The sequence below is a fragment of the Aythya fuligula genome, chromosome 1, assembly GCF_009819795.1.
Source record: "Aythya fuligula isolate bAytFul2 chromosome 1, bAytFul2.pri, whole genome shotgun sequence".
Classification (NCBI taxonomy): Eukaryota; Metazoa; Chordata; class Aves; order Anseriformes; family Anatidae; genus Aythya; species Aythya fuligula.
The window spans coordinates 64,367,251-64,390,869 of NC_045559.1; the positions used below are offsets into that span (position 1 = coordinate 64,367,251).

Here is a 23,619-nt window from a genome sequence, read left to right on the forward strand (position 1 = left end):
CTCCAAGCAGTGCCACCAGCAGGAGCGTTGTACAACATATGGTAATGTTAGATGGAATCTAAAAGGAATGCAAGGACTATAAAGTTCAGGAATGTGGAGTGGTTCCTTAGTAATATGTTCCGGGTGTCTGTGTTAATTAGATGTACAAGTCTTGTGTCTAGTAAAGCTGGTCTAGGCATCTGTTTTTTTTTCTGAGTGAAAGAAAAAAAAAAAAGGAATTAAATGCTGCTGCGTTTTACTTTTGTTCTGTTTCCTGATTAATGAGCGCTCTCTGTAAAGCCAAGAGAGTGTGTGGGGCTGGGAAGGAGGGAGGATATTTATTTCTCAGGGAAAGTTCAGTCAGTTATTCTGAAGTGTACCTTAAACTGTAAATACATCCTAGCACTGGCCCTTCAATCTTGCAGTGAGGTGGCTTAGAGGAAATCCATTCCCTAATTCTTTCTAGGTCCTAGGACACACCCAACAGACAGGAATGCTAGACTTCAGAAGCCACCTTGTTCTTGTTCTGTCTCCCTGAAGCTAGATGCATAACACTAGACAAACGAGGTTAAGAGATTCTCAATGTTACAAGCCCTTTCTAGTCTTTTTCATAGTTCTGAATTTAAAGACTCTGAGATTAGTATCTTTGTTCAGATGCTTGTGCCATGCTTAAACTCTTGCTCAAGTCGGTGGGTTGACACCTCATGCTCACAGCAGGGAATTCCATTCTCCTTTCTGTCTTGACAGTTGTTCATAGAGATGTATCAACAGATGAAGATGCTTCTCTGAATCATTTCTAAATGCAAAACACTTGGTTCCAAGATAATTTGCATAAATGCATTTGAACCAGACCCAAAAAGCTAGATTGTACAGTATTTCTATCTATTTTATCTCTGTTTTTACAGATCTCGAACATTTATGTTCTCAGTCTGGTATATAAAGAAGCAAGAGACTTTAGTCATTGCTCTGCAGGAAGCCTAAGAGCATGACATATACTGCATGAATGACCATGTAGTAATGATTCATGAATACGTAGTTCCTGAAAAATGTATTAAGGGCCAATATTCATCTGGAGAGCAATTTTTACTCTAAACAATTTTATCAACACAGTCTACACCAACTATCCATTTTGATGGGAAATGCAAGACAGTTCTCAGTGTTTGGTAGTTTAATGTTTATTATGGTGAACCCAGATCTCATTTTTGTTCTTCTATCTGTTTACTTGATTGCTTGAGTGATATGCAAGGTTAGGCAGGATGGTAGTAAAGCTTTCCACTGACAAAAGTCATTCTTGTTGTCAGTCCTATCGCAGATGTTCATTTTAGCTCATCCATTTCGCGTTTTGATGAGATGCATTTCTGATGCTTACTTAGAACCCAACTTACTGCACCTCATGGCTTGAGTGCTGGGAAGATGTCTACAGGGAAGAACTGCTCTTCTACATGGAAAACTTTGCTGAGTTGCTATTTTCATCACAGATGAAAAGATCCAATAAAGATTTTCATAATGACAATCCTTGATTGTGCTTCCAAAGCAGCATGTGGGCCAAGCATCGATCGCTGTCACGATACATCCAGCAGGAATTTGAATGCCCCAGTGCAATGTCCAGGTGCAGCATTTTGCACTTGGCGTGGTTGAACCGCATGTTTTTCACACGGGAGCTTATTGCTTGAACTCAATCAAAGGGATGTTGTGTTACCTCTTATAGGTCACAGAAAGTTCCTTTATAGCGTAGTGCAATGTGCTGCACTCTGCTTTGCCCTCAAAGGCACTCCTGTCATTTCAGCAGGAGGGTAAGTGCCAGAACATCGGGATCAGTGTTTTTTTAATATGTTCTTTCACAGGGACAATGATTACTGTAACCGTATTCTAAATTTATCCCAAAATTCCAGTAACACATTTCATCTGCCTGTCTTCCCAAAACTACACTCAGCATAAGAGACTTGTCATACCCAGAATAAACATTTTCAAGTCCCTTAGTTAGTGAGTGTAGCCAATATTTTGTGGCAGAGAGCTGAGAAGATAACATGTATAGTATCAAATAGCAACAGGTTTGAAAAGGTTTAATTGAGGCTCACTGCTTGTTGCTTTTTATTGTAAATTCTGTCACAAATAATGAATTTCTACTTTTTTCGTTCATGTATTTGGAAGAAAATGAGAAAAACTATGAGGATGGAATGGATTCATATATTTCATTTGGCAAGGAGGTGATTTTGTTGTGAGAACTAAAAGCCCTAATCTCCTAATCTTGCAAGATGGACATCAAGTGATTGCTGCCATTGTGGCTGACTGGTGCACTGATAAGTCAAAAAAGCCCATACTTCCTGCTCTGAGAAGGGAGAATGACTGACTAATTTTGGGGCCAGTTGAGGGTGGAAGTCTTCAATTATTTCATACTGCAGCTTAAAACAAGCAAGACACATAGATGCTTTTTCAGGAAACTTGCTGAAGAATTGACAGGATTGTAAATGTGAGAAGATGCAATGCTTACAGTTACATATTGGATAGCAAGCAGTTAAGAAGGCATATTGGAGAAACTATGAGCAAGCAAAGCAAGAATGGAAGTATTACCATGATGTAACTAAATTGGTCCTATCTTCTTGTGAAGCAGTGGGATGGTGTGTTGGGCACACAGTGTCTCAGCACTCTGTACTTAAAAGTCAGCACCGTAAGCTGACTTTTCCCTTTTTCCCTTGCAACACTGCCAAGGAACAAGGAAAATTATAAGCAGCCAATGTCCTAATTCCTATTGTCCATCTCCTATGCTTTTCTTGCTCCCACTCCCAATTCCATCTCCTGGCCATGGAATGAACTTGCACCCAGTGGCTGCAAACTGCTTGACCCAGGGTAGGATGTGAGCAGGCTGGCAAAACCTCATTCTGCCCACAGGCTGAGCAGCCGAGAGACAGCAGCTCTTCTGTGCCGTTGGTTCTGTCCCTGTCTTGGTTGAACACTGCAAAGACAACCTTGGCAAAAACTTTTCATGTGTCATAGTTTCAGCACAGTACCAGCCATTTGTTGTTTATGAGATCCTGGGTGTTACATGTCCTAACATTTGACAGGATCGAAGAATCAAGTCCTTCATGGAGTCATATTTGTGGCCATATCTGGTCATTTGATGCTCTTCTTTCTCAAGAAAACTTCTTTAAAAACAACAAATTTCAGTACTTTCAGAGTACTGGTGAGCTTCTGTCCAAGTTTTATGGTTTGGTCTGGTGGGGCTAGCAAATCTTTCATTTCTTCAACTGGGTAGTGGGCTCTTGAAGTCTCATCTCAGTAACTCAATTTCTGGACAGCAATGCTTTTTATTAATCTGCTGTAGTTTGAAAACTCCTTAATCCTGTCATCTGGAGAGAGTATTTCCTAAACCACCAAAATGCCACACGTTTGGAAAAAATACTGCTGTGGTCACTAATTATAGTCTGTGAGCATCAGATAGCTCATGAGATCTTCTAGTATTACTTACAGCTGTAGGATGCCACTACATTGTGTTCCAGACTGACAGGAAGAAGTAAATATTGTATTTGCCTGCAGTGAGTTGCTTACAATGCTTTGCTGTGTGTGGGTAAGCAAAAATTGAAAAGCTTACTGTTCGATATTAAAACTAATTATTTGAAATCAACATACTGGTTACAGCTTACCCTGTGAATGGTGCATCAATCCACAGAAATCACAAGCTTGAAATGCTCAAAAAGTTTTAAATATCAGGGCTACTCCATATGGTATATCTTTATATGAGAAGAATAGGGTTTATGCGTGCAGATTTAGTTATTCAAAATACTGTGGTCATATTCTTGTGTGTTCTTGCAAATGTGTATTGATATTTATACTGCACTCTCCCCAAATCAGCTAGTATAAAAGGTTTTAAATTTGGGAAGAAGATGGCACAGGAGTTGATATGGATAAAGCAGTCAACTGTTTTTCCTTGCATTTGTTTTTTTTTTATATATTATCCTTTCATTATCAATGATCAGCTGTTTTTCCTTTTTAGAGCTCAGGGTTGATGTGTGCACATATCCTGGAAAATACTGAACGTGAGATCAAAGGTTCCGTAGCAGAGCACCTTTTATCTTGGATTGATTCCTTGCATCAGCTAATGGAAGGATGTATTTGCTGACCTCCCTAATACAGTTGGCTAATAAGAATACATTTTTGCAGAAGAGCTCCTATTAACAAAATGAGTCATGTTTCATATAGAAGCTATTAATTTGAAAATATTAGGCACTTCTACATATGGAGATGTTAATATTCTCTTTCTCTCAAGTACCATTATAATTTCTAACTACTCCCATGGGCTGAGGGTTTCACAAAATCTGTATTTGGCACTTAAACACCTGTTCCACCTTTTCAGTTCATGCAATATTTAGAAGTAATCTATAATGTGAATGGAAATTGAGTTCTAGTGTGTTGTATAGCCCTGCAAAACTCCTTAAGATGGAGTTTTATAAGATGTGTCGTGGCTGGCCTGAGTATGGATCAGTCTGATGTTTGTGTGTTGGTTTTTGGTTTTCCTCCTCCAGAAACCTCTTACGTTAAGATCCGTTTAATCACCACAATTTGTGACAAAGGAGGTTGGTGCTTGCCAAATAAAGGAGACAGAACTTATAATGAATTATCTTGCTGCAGTGAGAAAGTAGGCTCAGGGGGAATCTTATTGCTGTCTGAAAGGAGGGTGCAGAGAGGATAAAGCCAGGCTCTTTGCAGTGGTGCCTGGTGCTGGGACAAGAGGCAGTGGGCACAAACTGGAACACAGGAGGCTCCCTCTGAACACCAGGCAGCCTTTCCATGCTGTGCAGGTGACAGAGAGCTGGCACAGGCTTCCCAGAGAGCATGTGGAGTCTCCTCCTTGGAGACCGTCAAAAGTCACCTGGAGGTGGTCCCAGGCAACCTGCTCTGTGTGGGGATCCAACCCGATGGACCCAGAGGTCCCTTCCGAACTCAACCATTCTGTGATTCTGTAATGTATAAAACTACATATGCGTAAGGGCTTTGCTTCTTTGTCAGCACAGAAGCAAATAATCAAAGCTTGTATTTGGATATAAATAAAAGATGATATTTAAGTGGTGTAGTACTAACCCAATTTGGGTAGTCTCACAGGAAATTAAATGAGGTTAAAATCAGTACAGAAATTGTCAGTGTTGCTCATTTGTAGAATGTCATTTTTTTTTTGTCAAATGACAGTTCATTCATAAGAAATTTTTGTTTGTTTAAATAATTAAACATGTTTACATTTGACTGAATTGATTTTTCATTCTGCTGTGCAGGCATTGGTATACCATCGAAGTAGCTTCTTGGTAGACCATTTCTGATTTTCCAGTCTTTCTCCGGGTGAAAATCAGTGTAGGGATAGAGCTAGTTCATATTGTTTATATTTTATTTTTATTATTGCTTTGTCACAAAGATACCATCTCAGATTTAAGAAATCCCTCAGCTACAGATGCTGGGAGAGTATACTAGAAAAGAATTATTATACTATTACTGTATATTCACCCCCTTATGGTTTTCCTCAGGTATTCTCTTTCAGCAACTTTGAAGGTAGGATACAGGACCAGATGAAATCAATGTGGTTTATTTCCGTATGTTCTTATGTTTTCTATCAGTCCATATGATGACAGGTTTATTTTTATTGTCCGTCAAAGATGATTTTCTCTGATTTTTCTCAGATTATGTTTCTCTGGCCCTGAGAAACAGCTTTTCTGTGCACCCACTCTTCTAGATAAGGCAATAATAAGTCCCGACACACTAATTTTAGCAGTATTGGTCGTTTGCTTGGCTTATCTACTATCGATCCTTTTTTACAGCAAAACTGCAGCTTTAAAAAGCTGAAGTAGATAGATAGGGCACTCTCTTTACCTTCATTAGCTATTTGCTTTAGATGCCTCAATCCTAGCAATGTGAACAAATACATGTAAATATATCCTGGGCAGGGATTTTCTCAATAGTATCTGACGTATTTAATACATGTCTCTTGTTTGTTCCCCAGCGTACCTTACCTGCTGAGCTTCCCGGTGTGTTTGTTACGCTGTTTACTCTTTCTTATCATCTCCTTTTCCCTTCCCTGATACAGAAGAATACAGAAATCACAACCCAGAATGGGATGAGCTTTCTTTTCCACCTGGGGAACTAGGGATGAAGACTGTCATCATCAGAATCTTCTGAGGTTCTGGACAGTGATAAAATGGCAGAAATAAATGTTTGAGACAATTCAACTAGGAAAATTAATTCTCAGGCCTCTTTTCTTAACCAGACAATTGTTATCCCTTAACCCTCGAATCTACTTTTCCTTGGTATTGCATGGTGAAAAATATAGTTTATGATAGTACAGAGACGTGTTGTTAAAGACTTTCTATATTAAAATGCATTTAAAAGCACACTTCTGAAAAGGGAAAAATACATTTTGTTTTTTTCTTTTACCCATTTTCACTCTTCATTGCTGTTTTTTGGTAGCCCTATGTGTTGGTAAAGCATGTGCAGGATAGAGCTTATGTTCATACAGAAGAAGTGCATCTTATGTTCCTGGTTTCTGCAGTCACTTTCTGTGTAGAAGCACGTGAGAAAGTAGATAATTACCCACCCAGTTCCCCTCTCCCATGCCCAGGATTGTAGACTTCTGAAACTAGACTTGGGCAGAATCTTGTAAACCAAGGACTTGATAACTGGACTTACATTTTCTTCTGATAGATTATGATTCTTACAATAAATATTTGGCCTTTACTCCCATACAGTTAAGAACTGAACTCATCTTCAGAACCTGGAAACTGTTAGCTAGTATGATGATAACGCTTATTAGTCAGAAGAAGTAATCCCTTTTTCAGGATGATGCTTGCAGCAGTATAACTTCAGCTTTTCAGATATCTCTTGATCATGATCACAAGGTTTATACCCCGTGACTATAGAGAACATATTGGCATACCTAGAAAAAAAAAACAAAAACAAATGGAAATTCTGCTGTTGTCTATAATACATTTAAGTGATCTCTTTTCTCCTGTTCCCCATAAAATAAGATTGTGTGAAAAGCCTAACATCATGATCTATTTCTAGAGATGGGTCAAGAAATTTGTACGATGATGGCTCATTGGAATCTCCATCATCAACACAGAGTAACAATATTCAAAACAATATCAAAAAAAAAAAAAAGAAAAAAAAAAGTATGTGCACAAATTGCTTCAAAATAAGTTATGCTTTTTAGTGCATCAGGTATTCTATAGAAACTTCCCATACACTTGTTTTACTCCTTGAAAATACAAATAGCTTACTTTTTTCCTTTGCCAGATAAGCTGCTTTGTATTTACTGTAGATAAACATTTTTCAGGTGAGCATTTGCCACTGAATAACTGGTATACTGTGTTTATTGTTTTATCTTGCAGCTATTTTGATGCCATCTACCTGTACACTTAGTATGAAGCTAATGAATTGCAGTTTTGGTTCTTCTGTGGCTACAAGTTTACCAGTTGTTTCTGGTCTGCTTACTTTTGGAGTTTAAATTCATTTCTGCTGTTTTGTATGTGTGCATGTAGGGGTTTTTCATTTGTTTTTGTACAGATGGGAGAAGGACTTAGGCTGCTGCACACTGCCCCCTTAAACCAAGTGAGTCACTTCATGTCAGTCTAGTTCAGCTGAAAAATGTATTGCTGACAACTTAAGCTCTTTATAGCATTTTTTATTATTTTGCCCTTCTGCTGTCTCCGAGGTAATGCAATGTATGTTTGTCTTTAACATACAAGTCTATTTCTTTGACTCTCACAAATTAAATCCTATTACAGTCATAGCTGTATTTTCTATCAGAGCAAAACATTATAAAAATCATCCATTCATTTCCATTCAAATAAGGGTTTTGAAGCCCCTGATCCATTTTAGAAGGGAATATGTAGCATTTCTGGAACTGACAAGTTCTGTTTCATCCCAGCCCTGCTGGACACCTGACATTAGCCCTTTTTTCAGTTTCTTTGCGTGGGCTGCAGCTGAATGTCAGCAGGGACTCCCTCAGATAGCCAGGCCTTTGCTCCTACTGTGCATTCAGCAGAATCCATTTCCCAGAAAGGCTGCCAAAACATTAACTCTTTGAGAATGGGAGAGAGTGATTTCCCATTGTGACCAAACTCTATTCTAGCGTTTGGCATGGGATCGCTTTTGAGCTTAATGGAGTTCATCCTCTTACAAAAGTTTGAAACGCCTTCATTGTGAAGAACACTAAAGGAATCGTCATAATACAAAACTTTGTGATTGTGCATGCAGATTTACTGGCAAGAAAAGTGCATTCACGGGCTCCTGTAGGTTCTGTCACTTGCTGCTGCTCCACATTTGAAGGTAGACCTTGCTGAATTGTCCTTTGGACATAAAACATACTCCAATTACTGTTTCTTTATTTTTAGAGTAGTAGCAATGTAGTCATGATGACCTAAAGATAAAAATAAGGCAGTTTTTGTTAGGTACTCCAAGTGTATCTATTTCAGACCTTGAAGGGCTTTCCTGGCATTAGGTTTGTCTCTTTTTTTTTTTTTTTTTTTTTTTTCTCCCCACCCCCAACTATAAAAATAGGTGGCTGAATAAAAGAGATTACCTATAAACTGGCATCTTCAGAAACCTGTTTTTTGGTCAATTAGCACATTATATCTGTCTTTTTCTTTCTTCTTTTTTTTTTTTTTTTTTTTTTTTCCTTCAGCCCTGGGTTGTACCCAGAAATATGTGATACAATAAATGCAAACCTGTCCTATGTCTTTCCAAGCACTTACTGTTTTCTACACGCAGAACAGCTTGATCGCTGAGCAGATTCACAGAAAACTGCCAAATACATGTACATCATAAAGCTGTCATTCAGTACAGGATGTCTTGGCATTGTGGTTTTACAGTAGAAGTAATCAGGAAATTTTCAGTAGCTAAGTTTGTCAATAATGTTTTTAATGAGAAAATTTACTGAATCTGCCAATATCAGCAAAACTTGTGTTCGGAAAAGATTTCTTCTCTCTGGAGTGGAATTTCTGATTAAAAATTAGAAAAGAGTGAGATGAGATCAACCCTTGAGCAGGAAATAGACTTATTCAGGGATGCACGCTAGAGTGTGAGAGATTGTAAGGGGCATCTTGCCTAATTCAAAGACCTTGAGCTGAGATTCAGCTTCCCTTTATGGCACTTCAATTCGAGAGACATAGGTTCAAATTTTTAAGCCAGTCACTAGTCAGATATTTATACAAAGTAGAATCTCTCAGTCATTTCTGTAAGAATACCTTGTTAGAGATCCACCCCAAACCAGTTTATTGTCCGCTGAGCAAACATACGTGCTTTGGATGCATGAGTATGGTGAACAAGAGCTTAAATAGTTATCTCCTAGGCTGAAACTCTGCTAATACTCCACATATATCTTAGTGGGACCTCTTTCCTCCCTTTCCTTGCCATCACCCCGTATTTCCTTGCTCCTGAACATGAGAGGCCTCAGTGTTCTCCCAGAGTAAGGGGACGTATATGTATGTATGGCATTGTGTTTTGCAGAATGTAAAAATACTTCCCGCCCCGTTGTGACACATTTCTGTGACAAAGTGTTGTATAATTGTGTGTCATGTTTTTCCTTGTTTCTGGGAAAGAGTAGGTTCTTAGCATCTTCTTTCCTGATTGTTGACAGGTATCCCCTGAACATACTGATTTTTTTTTTCTTGGTATTCTAAAAAGTATGATTTCTGTGCTTAACCTACTTAGAATTTACTTAGAATCTTCTGTGCTTAACCTACTTAGAATCCAGAAGATTAAAGAGAACTTAACTACAGAAGTGTTCAAAGCCTAGGTGCCTTGCCTCTATTGCAGATCCTACAGTTCTAATTTAGGCATTCAGCCTTCTCAAATAAAGGATGGGACGAGTTATGCATCTCATTAAGGTAGTTGCAAAGACAGTATCTGCAGTGCGAATAACCTAAACCAAGCAATTAAAAACAAACACACAACTGCTCTGAAACACCTTAGCTTGGTAGGTCAAGCTCTGTCTTGCCAGTGTGAGTATGGAAATCCTTCTTTTTAGAAGTATGTCACAATTTAATTCTTTCTATCAAAATCATGCTGGTAGCAATGCTTGCCTCCTTTTGGTCTAAAATTTAGGGTTAGAATGGAGATCTTGGCTGTAAAGTATTGACTAAATTCCCTTTTCAGTCTTAGGATGTTAAAATCCACTTCTTCCACTGCCTTTGGAACGGTAAGATGATAAACATTCAAATTAATTGGAAGAATTGCTCTTCAGGTCTTTCTGTTTTCGTGTGTGCAACCAATTAGAATATGAAGCTGTTCTCTGTTCAGTATTTTCCATCAGGCCTACAGAATCTTTAAATATTTCATGCAAAGTAGAAAAGCTTCAATGGGGAGAGATGAAAAGAGCTGCCTGCAGCAAGGTTCCCAAATTCACCAGTGTAGCAAGAGGTGTGTTGCATTACCCTGAGCCCACAACAACAGGGATTTTTGGTGAACCGAGTACAAGGAACTTCTGTATCATTGACTGGATTCATACTGTAGGTTGGAAACTCATCTGACTAATCTGCCAAGGTGAGGGACATGTGAATTTGAATCCTGCTAGGCGGAGTAGGAGATTGAATCATGTTCTTCTGCTTGCAGATGTAAATATTGTGCTGCTGGATGAAAAGCAGCCCTTGCCCTTGTGTAGAGCCCAATTAGCAAACTTTAAAGCTGCCCCATGGAGGTAGTGTAGGCAGAAGAACAGCTGGCAAGAGGTTGTTTGCACCTTGGGTGTTAACATTTGAGATGAGCCAAAAGGGGCTTAGTACTGCAAAGACAGAAGTACGTTAGATAAAACCAGAAATACCCTTACTAGGGAGCTGTGCTCCCCAAAATATCTTTGTAATTTGCAGATGTAGTTATAATTTGTAGTGAGGCTTAAAGACCAACTTACATTACTGGAAAAAAACAGGGAATCCCCAAGGTCTGAAATAAGCAATAAGCTTCAAGCAAAGTACAGGTTGAATATAATTGCTTTGACTTTAACTACGTTATCTTTATTAAACTATGGAGGAGTGAGATTGGTACTTTACCCAGCAGGATGTAACCAAGCTCAGTGGGATTAAAGGTATTTTCACTTGTCTATTCCTAGATGAGATCATTTCAGCAGTATTTTTTCAAGTCAGATTGAAGGTCCTAGAAATCCAATTAACATCAGTGGCTAATGTTATGTGAACGTGGAAAAGATTTTGCCTTTCTGGGGTAGTTACTGATTTAAAAGTGAAGTCTAAGAAATGGATGAGAAGCTGATAAAACTTGTCTGTTCCTTCAGAGGGAAAAGGATGTTTTCTTTGAAATGATGTGAAAGGAGAGCTATGATAACTGAAAAACTGGTTTATTTATGATGCCAACTAATAAAAGTTGGTTAAATAATGTTTCATTATTCTGAAAATCGTAAAAATTTGTTGGAAAGCAGAGCAAAGAACCCATTTTGCATACCTCTTTCATGTTAGAAAGAAGTGGGTGTCTAAAGCACAGAACAATATTCTGTGGCTTGTTTTCCAGCTCCTTTGCACATAATGAAGTTTTTCAGCTGAGCAGCCTGGAGAACAGTGATCAGGGTTAACCCCTCCTCTCTTCCATAGCTCTTAATTTTCCCTGGGAAACTGCATTCATTGCAGTTGCTGACCAGTTCTGTCCTTGCTTAAAACTGATGGATTCCCTTGCGTACCATTTGTCATTGGATTTAAATTTTATTTCACATCCTGTTTCTGAATTGTATGACAGATTTTGGTTCTTTGGCCCAGAAGTGATAATAGGGTCTTTCCCAGCTTTGGGGGAGATAATTCCTGTGGGTCTATGAGACGGAATATTTGCCTGTGTAACCCGCAATGAGATTCACAGCAGATCAAATTATTAAAATTTGAATGCAGGAATTTGGTTGTGGTGGTTTAGTCCATTGATGTTTATAAATAACCCAAGTTTGATTCCGAGACAACACTGAGTAGAGGAAGTCATCTCATTTAGTAGATGATGTGGTTGCTCAGAAGAAGCTCTTTTCTTGCTTGGAAGAAAGGAAACGCTGAGGAGGCAGTATGTGGAGAGGCAGGTGGAAGCATGTGGGAGCTTGTTAGCTGGAAGAACAACACACAGCTGGGCTCTGTATAAGTAGGGCTTCTCAAAGCCATATTTACAAATGGAATTAACTCCTGTGGAATTGTAAAGTTGTATCTAGTTAGGTAATTCATTTTTAAGTTTAAGGAAATAGAAGGATATTCTCTTGCTTCTGCTGGTAAGGTCTACTGGTTTTATTCATGTTATATAGGTGCAGATAAGGCAAACCTTTTCATGAGCACAGTGGATTTTTTCTTACAGCTCGATCACTGTACGTTAATTGAACAGATTGTAGTAGCTTTGATTGCCTACCTGCACACTGGCACACTTGTAGTAGTGCCTCAGGTTGAAAGCTTGGAGGTTTTCTGACATTCTTACTCTGACTGTGGTTTGGAGGAATGACAAGGAATAAAAATGGAAATCTGCATTTAAAAAAAAAAAAGTGTTGGCTAAAAAGGTTTCCAAATCCAAACTGATTCCTTTGAGATGTTTCTGTTCTTCTCTTGTACTACTGAATGTCAACTTGAAAATAAATCCAAGTGCCTACCAATATATAAATGCAATCTACATTTAAGAAGAGTAATTAATTATCCCCTAACCTAATAAACCTATGCCAAGTTATCACACAGATTCTGTGACCTATTTTTTTAGATTAATAGCATGACTAACTGCCAAGAATTGTGTTATTGAAATAGAAGAAAAGGCAATTAGAGCACCTTAAATCAGTCATGAAGCTACACATTTAAGCTGATTTCAGTTTATGTTGATAACATAAGGGATAGTTCCACTTTTCTCTCTACCAGCTCCTTGGCTGCACATTCCCAACCCTACACTGTGCCAGGATCAGCACTGGTGTAGTCACTCCAACAGCTGCATCAGAGATCTGGCTGGAAAGACTCTGTTGCTGTGGCTGGTTTTCAGCCAAGTTTTCAGTGACAACCACTTAAGAGGACTGAACTGTCCTCTAACAGGCCAGAACACAAAAGGAGAAGTACTTCTGGAGTTTTGACCTTTGTAAAGAAAATGGGATTTGACTGCCTTTATGCATTATTCCCTACAACCAAACTGACTGTTAAATCTAAAACGAGTTAAAGAGAGAATATAGTATTTGCAGTACATATATCTAGCTATTGTATTTTCATAGTATCATAAAATAACAAAATGGCTGAGGGTGGAAGAGACCTCTGGAGGCCATCTGGTCCATCGCCCTTGCTCAGGCAGGGCCACCTGGAGCAGGTTGCTCAGGACTGTGTCCAGACAGTTTGTGAATATCCTTAAGGAATTTTATATAGCAATTGTGGTAAATAAATTCTTGAAGTAATACTTCAACCTAAATCTTTTTACATCTTCTCTTGCACAATGTTTGAGTGAAATGAGCTACTTGAATTTATGTCAAACATACAAAATTGGCACCGTCTTTACATTACAGACCTTAACAGTGTCTTTACAGCATCAAGTCTGGTAACAGTTTATACTATTAACTTATACTTTAGTCCTGGTGAATACTGGAAATAGCTGTATTGCAGATATTGATTTCTGTAATACAAAAGTAAACCCCAGAGAACAAGCCATCTGACTTGTTCACATTCAGACTAAATTGTGAGCACATCTGCCACTCTCAAGAAGCGAGTTGAGATATATCACACAGTGGGTATCTCATCCCTGGTAATCAGGCCTTTGTTCAGCATCTTAGTACTTCCTTCTTATTGTCTTAATACTTCTGTCTTACAGAGAGGAACACAAATGTTTATCTATATATGAAGTAAAGATTTTTCCCAGGCAAACTGTGCTTCTCCTATTTTATCGCACTTATCTCACTGTATTCATAGTCATTGAGATAGGATTTATTGTCTTGCACAACCACAAATTACTGCTGATCATTGGATTGACTGCACTTTCTTATTTGTAAGACAGCAGTCTCTGTTCTCTACTAAGATCCTCGTGCATAAAATTGTATGCCCCCCAGTCAGCATATACCCATTTTTCTGTAGTTGTATTTCTTTTTGACATGATAAAGCCTCATCTGTAAGTCAACTGAGATCTGGACTATATATAGTGTCAGTACTGAAGACCTAGAGGAGCCTCTGTGGCTGATTACATTTTATTAAATAGTACATATATTTTTATAGACATGTGTCCCTTTGCTTTGCCAAGAGAGTAATTTTCATCCAGGACTTCTTATGCAAAATTCTCCTGTAGCATAGACAACTACTTGGAAGAAGAATATTTGAAGCTCTCAGATTTTGCCTACCAGCAAAATCTGGATTTTTGGATTTGAAATGGTGACTCACTCAGGTTGGTGGAAGTGGCAGTATCACTCAAGAAGATTTCTAGTGTTAAGCAACCTCTACCATGCATAAAAGGAGGGACTTGAAAGTACTATAGAAAACCCGGTTTCTTCTCTAAAATTCTGCTTTCAAAAAACAATATTGTTCTGTCAGTGTTGAAGTTTCCTCTTTGTTGGTAGTTGAGGAAGACTGAAGTGGTTCATATTGTCCTTTTTATTTCTCCAGTGGAGGGAATCCTCTGATTTTGTTTGTTTATTCTTTCAGCATATGCAGATGACTATCCAGGCTCTCCAAGATGAACTGCGGATCCAGCGGGACCTGAACCAACTGTTTCAGCAGGACAGCAGCACTAGAACCAGTGAGCCCTTTGTGGCAGAGCTGACAGAGGAGAACTTCCAACGGCTTCATGCAGAGCATGAACGCCAGGCCAAGGAACTCTTCCTGCTACGTAAAACCTTAGAAGAGATGGAACTGCGTATTGAGACGCAGAAACAGACCTTAAATGCACGTGATGAGTCCATCAAAAAGCTGCTGGAGATGCTGCAAAGTAAAGGTCTGTCAGCAAAAGCCACTGAGGAAGATCATGAGCGAACAAGACGGTTGGCTGAAGCAGAGATGCACGTACACCACTTGGAGAGCCTTCTTGAACAGAAGGAAAAAGAAAACAACATGCTGAGAGAGGTAAGTGACCAAGCTCTGGGTTCATCTCCGGTCTTCATTTCTAGTTCTCAATTTCCCATCCTTTCCATTTCACATCTGTAAGGAAAGAATTTTACATCTATAAGCTGTATTTTATATTGCAGACAACAGAATTTTTCCCTGTCGTAAAACTTCCTTGTGTGTGATTTCCTGGGGTTTGTGCCTCAGGCCCCACTTTCCCCATTGCCCCCATGTGAAACTCTGGAAGTGAATTGAAACGTGGACGGTAAAATGTATTCTTCCATTCAAATTTAGCTTCAGTGAAAGTAGCTACCTGTATTTAGGAGAGAGCTGAGAGAAATCTTTGCAGGAGTAATGGATGATTGCTCTACAGTTTCCATGGAAACAGTCGTCTTGCTGTGAAGGGTATTTGATAAAACTATTAGCTGCCCTGGATGCACAGCCAAAAAAAAGATTACTTAAAGGGACACTGCTGCAAATGTTGCAACCCCTTCCCCCACCTCTCTTAAAACAGAAAAGAAAACGTGCTATTACGTCTGTATCGCACAGTAGGGGAGTATGATGACAGGCGTTCTTCACTACTCACTATCCCAAACTGATTACAGTAAAATATAGGATACAGATAATACGAGCATCTTAGAAAAATAAAGGAAAATAAATAAGGTATGGTGTAGCCAGTGTCATTAAATTCCTTGACGTTAAGTGCATTTTCCACTTGTAGTCAACCAGCCTTCTAAAGCATTCTAATTGCTATGCTTCTGAAAGGCTAGTAATTCAGTGTGTGTTGTGTATGTGCACAGGTACGTACTTATATGCATGTATTCACTAATTGTACAATTTTCTGTAAAGATTATTTAATATACATCTCCAGATTGAATGCATGAATTGATGGCTATAGATGTATGTATAATGTATGCATGTGAATCTATGACTGGTTTTGTACATTATATCTCTGTTTTGTGGTTCAGCATTTTTTTTGAAAGCCTGACATATACGCAAGATCTAAGCCCCCTCTCTAAGAAGGTGGGGAAGCAAGGTCTTGCAAAAAGGTTTTTGAAATGAGTGTTGTGAGCAAATAAATACTTCCTAATACCTCTTATTTATATGTTTTCCATGGCCCAACCCATTGTACTAGTGCTCTTGTAAGCATTTATATAAGAAAGCAAGACCCCATTGCATTTCTGAGCCAGATTTAGGCCAGATTTATTTTTTTTTAGAGCAGTAATCTCTTGAGTGTCTGGAGTGAAGATAATATGATTCCAGAGTTTCTACACTACAGTTTTTCCTTTATTTAGTGACCAATGATAATTCTGTTCCAATTCTTGTATCTATTTCAGGAAGAGCCCCAAATGGCTTCCATTTGTTTCTGCTCTAAGTCCGGCAACGTAAATGAAAAGCTGGCGGGAGCTGTGTAATTTTTTTTAGGAATGCGGTCTCTTTTGTTTCTGCTCAATGATGAGTAGATGTTGAAAGATAAGAATTCTCACTTCATTCACACGTCTGGAAATCATCAATTATTTAAATCTTAATGTTTATGGTAAATGATTTCCTGGAGAAGGTAGAGATGACATTGATTTTCTAAGTGCAAATGCCATTTATCTAACATACTTTAATTACTCTTTACTGCCAACCCATGGCTAATGCACTGAGAAGGATAAGCCGGGAATTTTGCAACTTGTAGCTCAAGCTGTTGATATGATGTAAAAAACAGCCTTGGAGATGAGCACTGTAGGAACCTCAGAGACATGGTGCTATGTGGGAGATGCCAAACTATTTCCATAATGAACTGGGCCTTATCACGAAGGGCTTATTAGCACCCATGTGTTATTCTTGAGCTCCAAGCTCGACTACGTTGACAACTCAGGCTTGTCTGCACGAGAGCTGTGATTTAATGCCAACAGGCAGCTGAGCACCAGCCAGCCACTCACTCGCTCTCCCCAGCTGGGATGGGGGAGAGAATGGGAAAGGTAAAAGTGGGAGAACTCATGGGGTGGGATAAAGAGTGTTTGCTGGGTAAAGCAAAAGCCATACATGCAAGCAAAGCAAACCAAGGAATTCATTCTCTGCTTCCCATCAGCGAGCAGGAGTTCAGCCACTTCCAGGAAAGCAGAGCTCAGCACGCATAATGGCTTCTTGGGAAAAATGCCATCACCCCGAACATCCCCCCCTTCCTCCTTCTTTCCCCCAGCTTTTATTTCTGAGCATGATGCCACGTGGTATGGGACATTCCTTCGGTGAGCCTGGGCCAGCTGTTCTGGCTGTGTCCCCTCCCAGCTCCTGGTGCACCCCCAGCCTCCTCGCTGGCAGGCAGCATGAGAAGCTGAAAAGTCCTTGACTTGGTGTAAGGGCTGCTATGCGACAACTAAAACCATTGGTTTGTTATCAAAACTATTTCCATCAAAAATCCAAAACAGCATCATAAAAGCCTCTGCAAGGAAAATTAACTCTATCTTAGCCAAAACCATGACAATGAGTCTCATGTGTGGGGGTCCAGAAGGCTGGGAAAAATTAGGGTATGTTGCTGAACTGTAACTGACTGCCTCTGAAGCAAGTTTACTACCTCAAGCTTATAGACTCAAGCTGGTAAACTTGAAGAGTTCTTGGGCACCATGCTGCTGTGTTCTGTGAGATCTGGTTCATATTTAATATCACTGTCCCACAGTTGGAAGTGGTCTGCGTGCAGATCTTCCTAGGTCTATCTGCATCACCTTCCCCACTTAATCTTCCATTATCTGAATATTTATCTGTATTTCCAAATCCATAAGTTATTTTAGCCTTTTGATACCCCAAATACTAACTATGCAGTTTCTGAGCTGTCTTGAAGAAAGCCATCTACTTTCTTGATTGTTCTTTAACTGGTATTTCCAGTATCTGAAAAGGTGTGCTAAACTCTTCTTTAAATACTGCTGTTAAAAGAAACACTAATATCCCCAAAGGATTTGCAAGAGCTGGGAGGTCACTGTGGATACTTTATGTCCTAACACATCAGAAAAGCTGAGAAAAACTTCAGTAGCATCTTAGCTCAGACCATCTTAGCCAAAGCAAGTTCTGAGGTGTCAGAATTCACAGGTACTGGGTTGCATGTGTATTACGCTGTTGGTTAAAAAAATAATTAAAAAAACTAGGAATAGTAATAGAAGTCTGCATTCTGGAGGGAAAGGTATCCCTTCATTTTCCAGCTTTGAGGCTTACGTGTAATTCAGATGGTGATGTTCTGACTCAAGGTCATCAGATGGTCTCTCAGATGGTGCGGGTGCAGCGGCCAGCAGTCTGACCTTCAAAAGTAAATTAATTGCTTTCTTCAGCTACTGCTATTACTGTGATTAAAGTAAGGTTTGCACTAATTTCCAGAGGAAAAGAAATTCTTAACAGAACCACAAGTCTGAGCTAAGAAAGCAACTAAAGAATAGCTGTACTGGTTCTGGCCAAGGATCACTTTATTGAAAGTTTTCTGTTTCAAATAGTGACCGTACACAGACATCTAGGAAAAGGTAAGAGCAGGGTAAACACATTACTTTTCTTTAACACTCTCCCATCTTCCAAACGATTTACACCTTGGGTATTTCCTGAACTTGTGATTTGTCAGCTAAGTATCCTCCATGGATCTGCCATATAAGTACTTGGTTAGTGTCTTACTCAGCCTGTGTAAACTTTTGCATCTGTGGCATCATCTTGTAAGTGGTTCTGTAGTTCTGCTCTCTGCTGCAGGAAGAACCTGCCTCTTTTCCTTTGGGTTTGAACCTGTCTCCCAGTAGCTTCATAGATGGCTCCTTGTTCGTGTACTGGAAGACAGTGCACAGGTGATCGCTACTGGGATTCTCTGTGCCAGTTGTGAGTTTGGATTTTTGTCATATCCCTTTCAAGTTCTCTCTTTTTGCAGGCTGAAGTCATTTGCTACTTAGTTGTTCCTCATACAGAAGATATTTCATGTCTTTTCCCATCTCCCGGAGAACTGTCTCAGTTTACCATATCCAGCCTATGAAACGGATTTTCCTTCAGATAGCGTGAGGTATCTCTTATCATTTTGGCTCTGTTGAAATTTTTCCGAATATTGTCCTGAATACCATGAAGCTCAAGTAATCTCTCCTTACATTTCCAAAGGAAAGATCCTGTATCAAGCATAATGTAGGCTGTATTTGGCAATTCACTGATACAGACGGCAGTCTCTCATGAACATAAAATAACGAAAAATTAAATGTCTTATTGAACATCTGGATGCAGTGACTTCAGCAGATGACAGTGCGATTGCATCACATTCCTCTTCCCTGGAAAACAAGCTTAAGCTTCATAGCTTATAAAAAGATGTTGCTATTTTGAGTACCCCTCAAGTCTTAGTGAAAATTATTCATATTGCTGTTGGTATTTTAGACCTAACTTTCAGAAACAAGATTATTATCATACCAGCAAGAAATACTTGATGAAATCCAGCAGCTGGACCTGCAACTTTCAGAATAGCTCCTGACTGATGTTAACTGCCACTTTATTGTTCCAAACTCACCTGCTGCGGAATGATCACTGATGGCAGTGACAGCACATAGCTCTAAAGATAACGAAGCTTGCTGTGCTCTTTTGGACATCCTTCCCGCTCATCCCAAAATGCTAAATGCACTGAGTAGATGTATGTCCTTTCTCCACTACACAGAGTAATAGATACACCAAATATCAGTGCAATTTATGGAAGAATATTGTGTGATTGTGTCCACATCTGATGTTCTAGAGACTAGGATTACTACGGTCAAACTAAGTTTCATAAGGACAGTCCAACACAATTACACCAACTTGGTTAATCCTTTCTCTTTTGAATTGTTCATTACTATCTGTCTTTAGGAATATATTTACCTGAACAAAGACCTGTGATTATACACTAATGGTGTCACAGCCAATAAAGAGTAACTTCTTGAGAGTTTTTGGAAAAAAAAAAAAAAAAAACCTGGCCCAAATTTCCCATCTGCCTAGAAGAAAGAATAAAAACAAAACCATCTGCATTGTTTCTACCCAAGGGGAACAAAAATAGGCTGCTCAGTGTGTATTATTGTCAGATACAGTAGACTTCAGCAGTGTTGTCCCATTTTCATGTTCCTTCACAAGGGATATCAGGACAAACTTTCCAACAGCAGTTCATGTGATGATGAGCTGTTTGTCTCTGGGTTGTTACCAGGCACATACGCGCTACCAAGCGAATCTGTCTTTGCTCACAGCAGTGCTATGGCATGCACTCACTGGAGTCCTCAGAATATACTCACACATCACAGAATCACAGAATCACAGAATTTCTAGGTTGGAAGAGACCTCAAGGTCATCGAGTCCAACCTCCAACCTAACGCTAACAGCCCTCCACTAAACCATATCCCTAAGCTCTACATCTAAACGTCTTTTGAAGACTTCCAAGGATGGTGACTCCACCACTTCCCTGGGCAGCCTGTTCCAATGCCTCACAACCCTTTCAGTGAAGAAGTTCTTCCTAACATCTAGCCTAAAACTCCCCTGGCTCAACTTAAACCCATTCCCCCTCGTCCTGTCACCAGGCACGTGGGAGAACAGGCCAACCCCCACCTCGCTACAGCCTCCCTTGAGGTACCTAAAAAGAGCGATAAGGTCACCCCTGAGCCTCCTCTTCTCCAGGCTGAACAAGCCCAGCTCCCTCAGCCGCTCCTCGTAGGACTTGTTCTCCAGGCCCCTCACCAGCTTCGTCGCCCTTCTCTGCACCCGCTCAAGCACCTCGATGTCCTTCTTGTAGCGAGGGGCCCAAAACTGAACACAGTACTCGAGGTGCGGCCTCACCAGAGCTGAGTACAGGGGGACGATCACCTCCCTAGCCCTGCTGGTCACGCTGTTCCTGATACAAGCCAGGATGCCGTTGGCCTTCTTGGCCACCTGAGCACACTGCTGGCTCATATTCAGCCGACTGTCCACCATCACTCCCAGGTCCTTCTCTGCCTGGCAGCTTTCCAACCATTCCTCTCCCAGCCTGTAGCTCTGCTTGGGGTTATTGCGCCCCAGGTGCAGGACCCGGCACTTGGCCTTGTTAAACTTCATGCAGTTGACCTCAGCCCATGGGTGCAGCCTATCCAGATCCTCCTGCAGAGCTTTCCTACCCTCAAGCAGATCGACACACGCACCTAACTTGGTGTCATCTGCGAACTTACTGAGGGTGCACTCGATGCCCTCGTCCAGATCATCGATGAAGATATTAAAGAGGACCGGCCCCAGCACCGAGCCCTGGGGGACGCCACTAGTGACTGGCCTCCAACTGGACTTGGCTCCATTCACCACGACTCTTTGGGCCCGGCTATCCAGCCAGTTTCTAACCCAACGAAGCGTGCGCCAGTCCAAGCCAAGAGCAGCCAGTTTCTTGAGGAGAATGCTGTGGGAGACGGTGTCAAAAGCCTTGCTGAAGTCAAGGTAGACCACATCCACAGCCTTTCCCTCATCCACCCAGCGCGTCACTCTGTCATAGAAGGAGATCAGGTTCGTCAGGCATGACCTGCCTTTCATAAAGCCATGCTGACTGGGCCTGATCGCCTGCTTCCCCTTCAAGTGCTGCATGATGACTCTCAGGAGGATCTGCTCCATGAGCTTTCCTGGCACTGAGGTCAAACTGACAGGCCTGTAGTTTCCCGGGTCTGCCCTCCGGCCCTTCTTGTAGATGGGCGTCACGTTTGCTAGCCGCCAGTCGATTGGGACCTCCCCCGATAGCCAGGACTGTTGATAAATGATGGACAGTGGCTTGGCCAGCTCCTCTGCCAGTTCCCTCAGTACCCTTGGGTGGATCCCATCTGGCCCCATCGACTTGTGCACATCTAAGTGCCGTAGTAGGTCACCAACCAGTTCTTCATGGATAATGAGGGCCACATCCTGCTCCCCATCCCCTTCCACCAGCTCAGGGTACTGGGTATCCAGAGAACATCCGGTATTGCCGCTAAAGACTGAGGCAAAGAAGGCATTGAGCACCTCCGCCTTTTCCTCATCTCTTGTAACTAAGTTTCCCCCCGCATCCAATAAAGGATGGAGATTCTCCTTAGTCCTCCTTTTTGTGTTGATGTATTTATAGAAACGTTTTTTGTTATCTTTAACGGCAGTAGCCAGATTGAGCTCCAGATGAGCTTTGGCCTTCCTAATTTTGTCCCTGCACAGCCTCGCTACTTCTTTAAAGTCCTCCTTAGTGGCCTGCCCACTTTTCCAAAGCTTATAAACCCTCTTTTTCCTCCTAAGATCAAGCCACAATTCTCTGTTGAGCCAGGCCGGTCTTCTTCCCCGCCAGCTCGTCTTTGGGCACGTGGGAACAGACCGTTCCTGCGCCATTAAGACTTCCCTCTTGAAGAGCGCCCAGCCTTCCTGGACCCCTCTGCCCTTCAGAACCGCCTCCCAAGGGACTCCACCAACCAGTGTCCTGAGCAGTTCAAAGTCAGCCCTCCGAAAGTCCAATACAGCGGTTACTGCATTCCTTACGCTCAGACAGGGATAGCCTTTGATGTCTGCTATCCTAAGGACCGAGAAGGGTGTATGAGGGGAAGTTCCCAAATGTATTCTCTTTTCATTGGCCACTGTGCTCAGTGGTATCTACCTGATCCTCCTCCGAAGCCTTTAATCCCATAGTACCTTGTATAATATGCATTGAGGGTCCTGACAACATGCATAGCCCTGACCTTTGGCTTTTCCTGAAAAGGTGCCACAGAAGTCATGCACAGTGTTAGTCCTTCTTACTGCATAGAAGTTCTAACTTGTCCTTGCAATGAAGGATATGTAAGTCCTGCAAACGAATTGTGGCCGAGATTGTATGAGGCTGTTGTCAACACCTTCAGCAAGAGATCAGAAGCAACTCTCCGTTTAAGTCAAATGGTGATCTTGTAGCCTTAGGGTTCTCCTGGGAGAGGGGAGTGGTTGGTGCAAACTTTGAGGCCAAGCAGGCATTAAAAGTGGGGTGAGGCGTTCATTAAGATGCCAATGTAGTAGTCAGAGTGGTGATGTATTTCATCGTAATGAAGGAAAACAGCCGTTTGAATTAATTGACAAAAATTAGACATAAAAATATAGGAAAGAAAGCTGTGAATCCAGCCCTGGGACAGATGGCTGGCTATCGCCTTCTATTCCAAAAGAGAACGGAGGCAATATTCCTAGAAGGTTTCTTCCTGGGTCAGTTCTAGATTCAAGGTTTGCATAATAGCGTGGTATGGAACAAGGAAAGAGTAAGCAGCAGTAGCTTTGCATTTTGCATCACAAAAACTGTTTGTTAGTAAATTGCAGGTTTAGTTGAATGATATTTTGATTTTTTAAAATAATTGGGTCTATTCAAATGATGCATTTTTAATACTTCCAAGTGCAAAACTAAATTAAGGAGTTAGGAATACAGTATTTAACAGGTAAAGGGTGGTTTTGTATGTAAGGTAGTTGCTGAAATGGATCATTCATAGGGGTAGACATTTAAAATGGGCTTAAGGATAGAGGTTATGGCAGAAAAAGCTATTATTTGTTTTCATCTTCAGAGTGCATTGAAATGGCAACCCCACAACATCCACTTTGTGGACTATTTTATGGTAACCTAGTGTGGCGTTATTACAAGGACTGATCCGTATTTGTAGCTTTCTCAAATCAAACAGTGCTTACTTTATTATAGGAAGTAACACAGCATTTCTGTGAGCCTTCATTC

General features: G+C 40.7%; 1 protein-coding gene across 13 annotated transcripts in view; it reads left to right on the forward strand.

Annotated features, from left to right (window-relative positions):
* The window catches only part of ERC1 (ELKS/RAB6-interacting/CAST family member 1), a 296,379-nt gene that overhangs the window by 49,856 nt on the left and 222,904 nt on the right, over window positions 1–23,619 (forward strand). For all 13 annotated transcript variants that reach the window (XM_032208161.1, XM_032208143.1, XM_032208195.1 and 10 more), the window contains exon 3: window positions 14,577–14,993. In XM_032208161.1, the coding sequence (XP_032064052.1) occupies window positions 14,577–14,993 (417 nt within the window). The remainder of the gene's footprint in view (window positions 1–14,576; window positions 14,994–23,619) is intronic.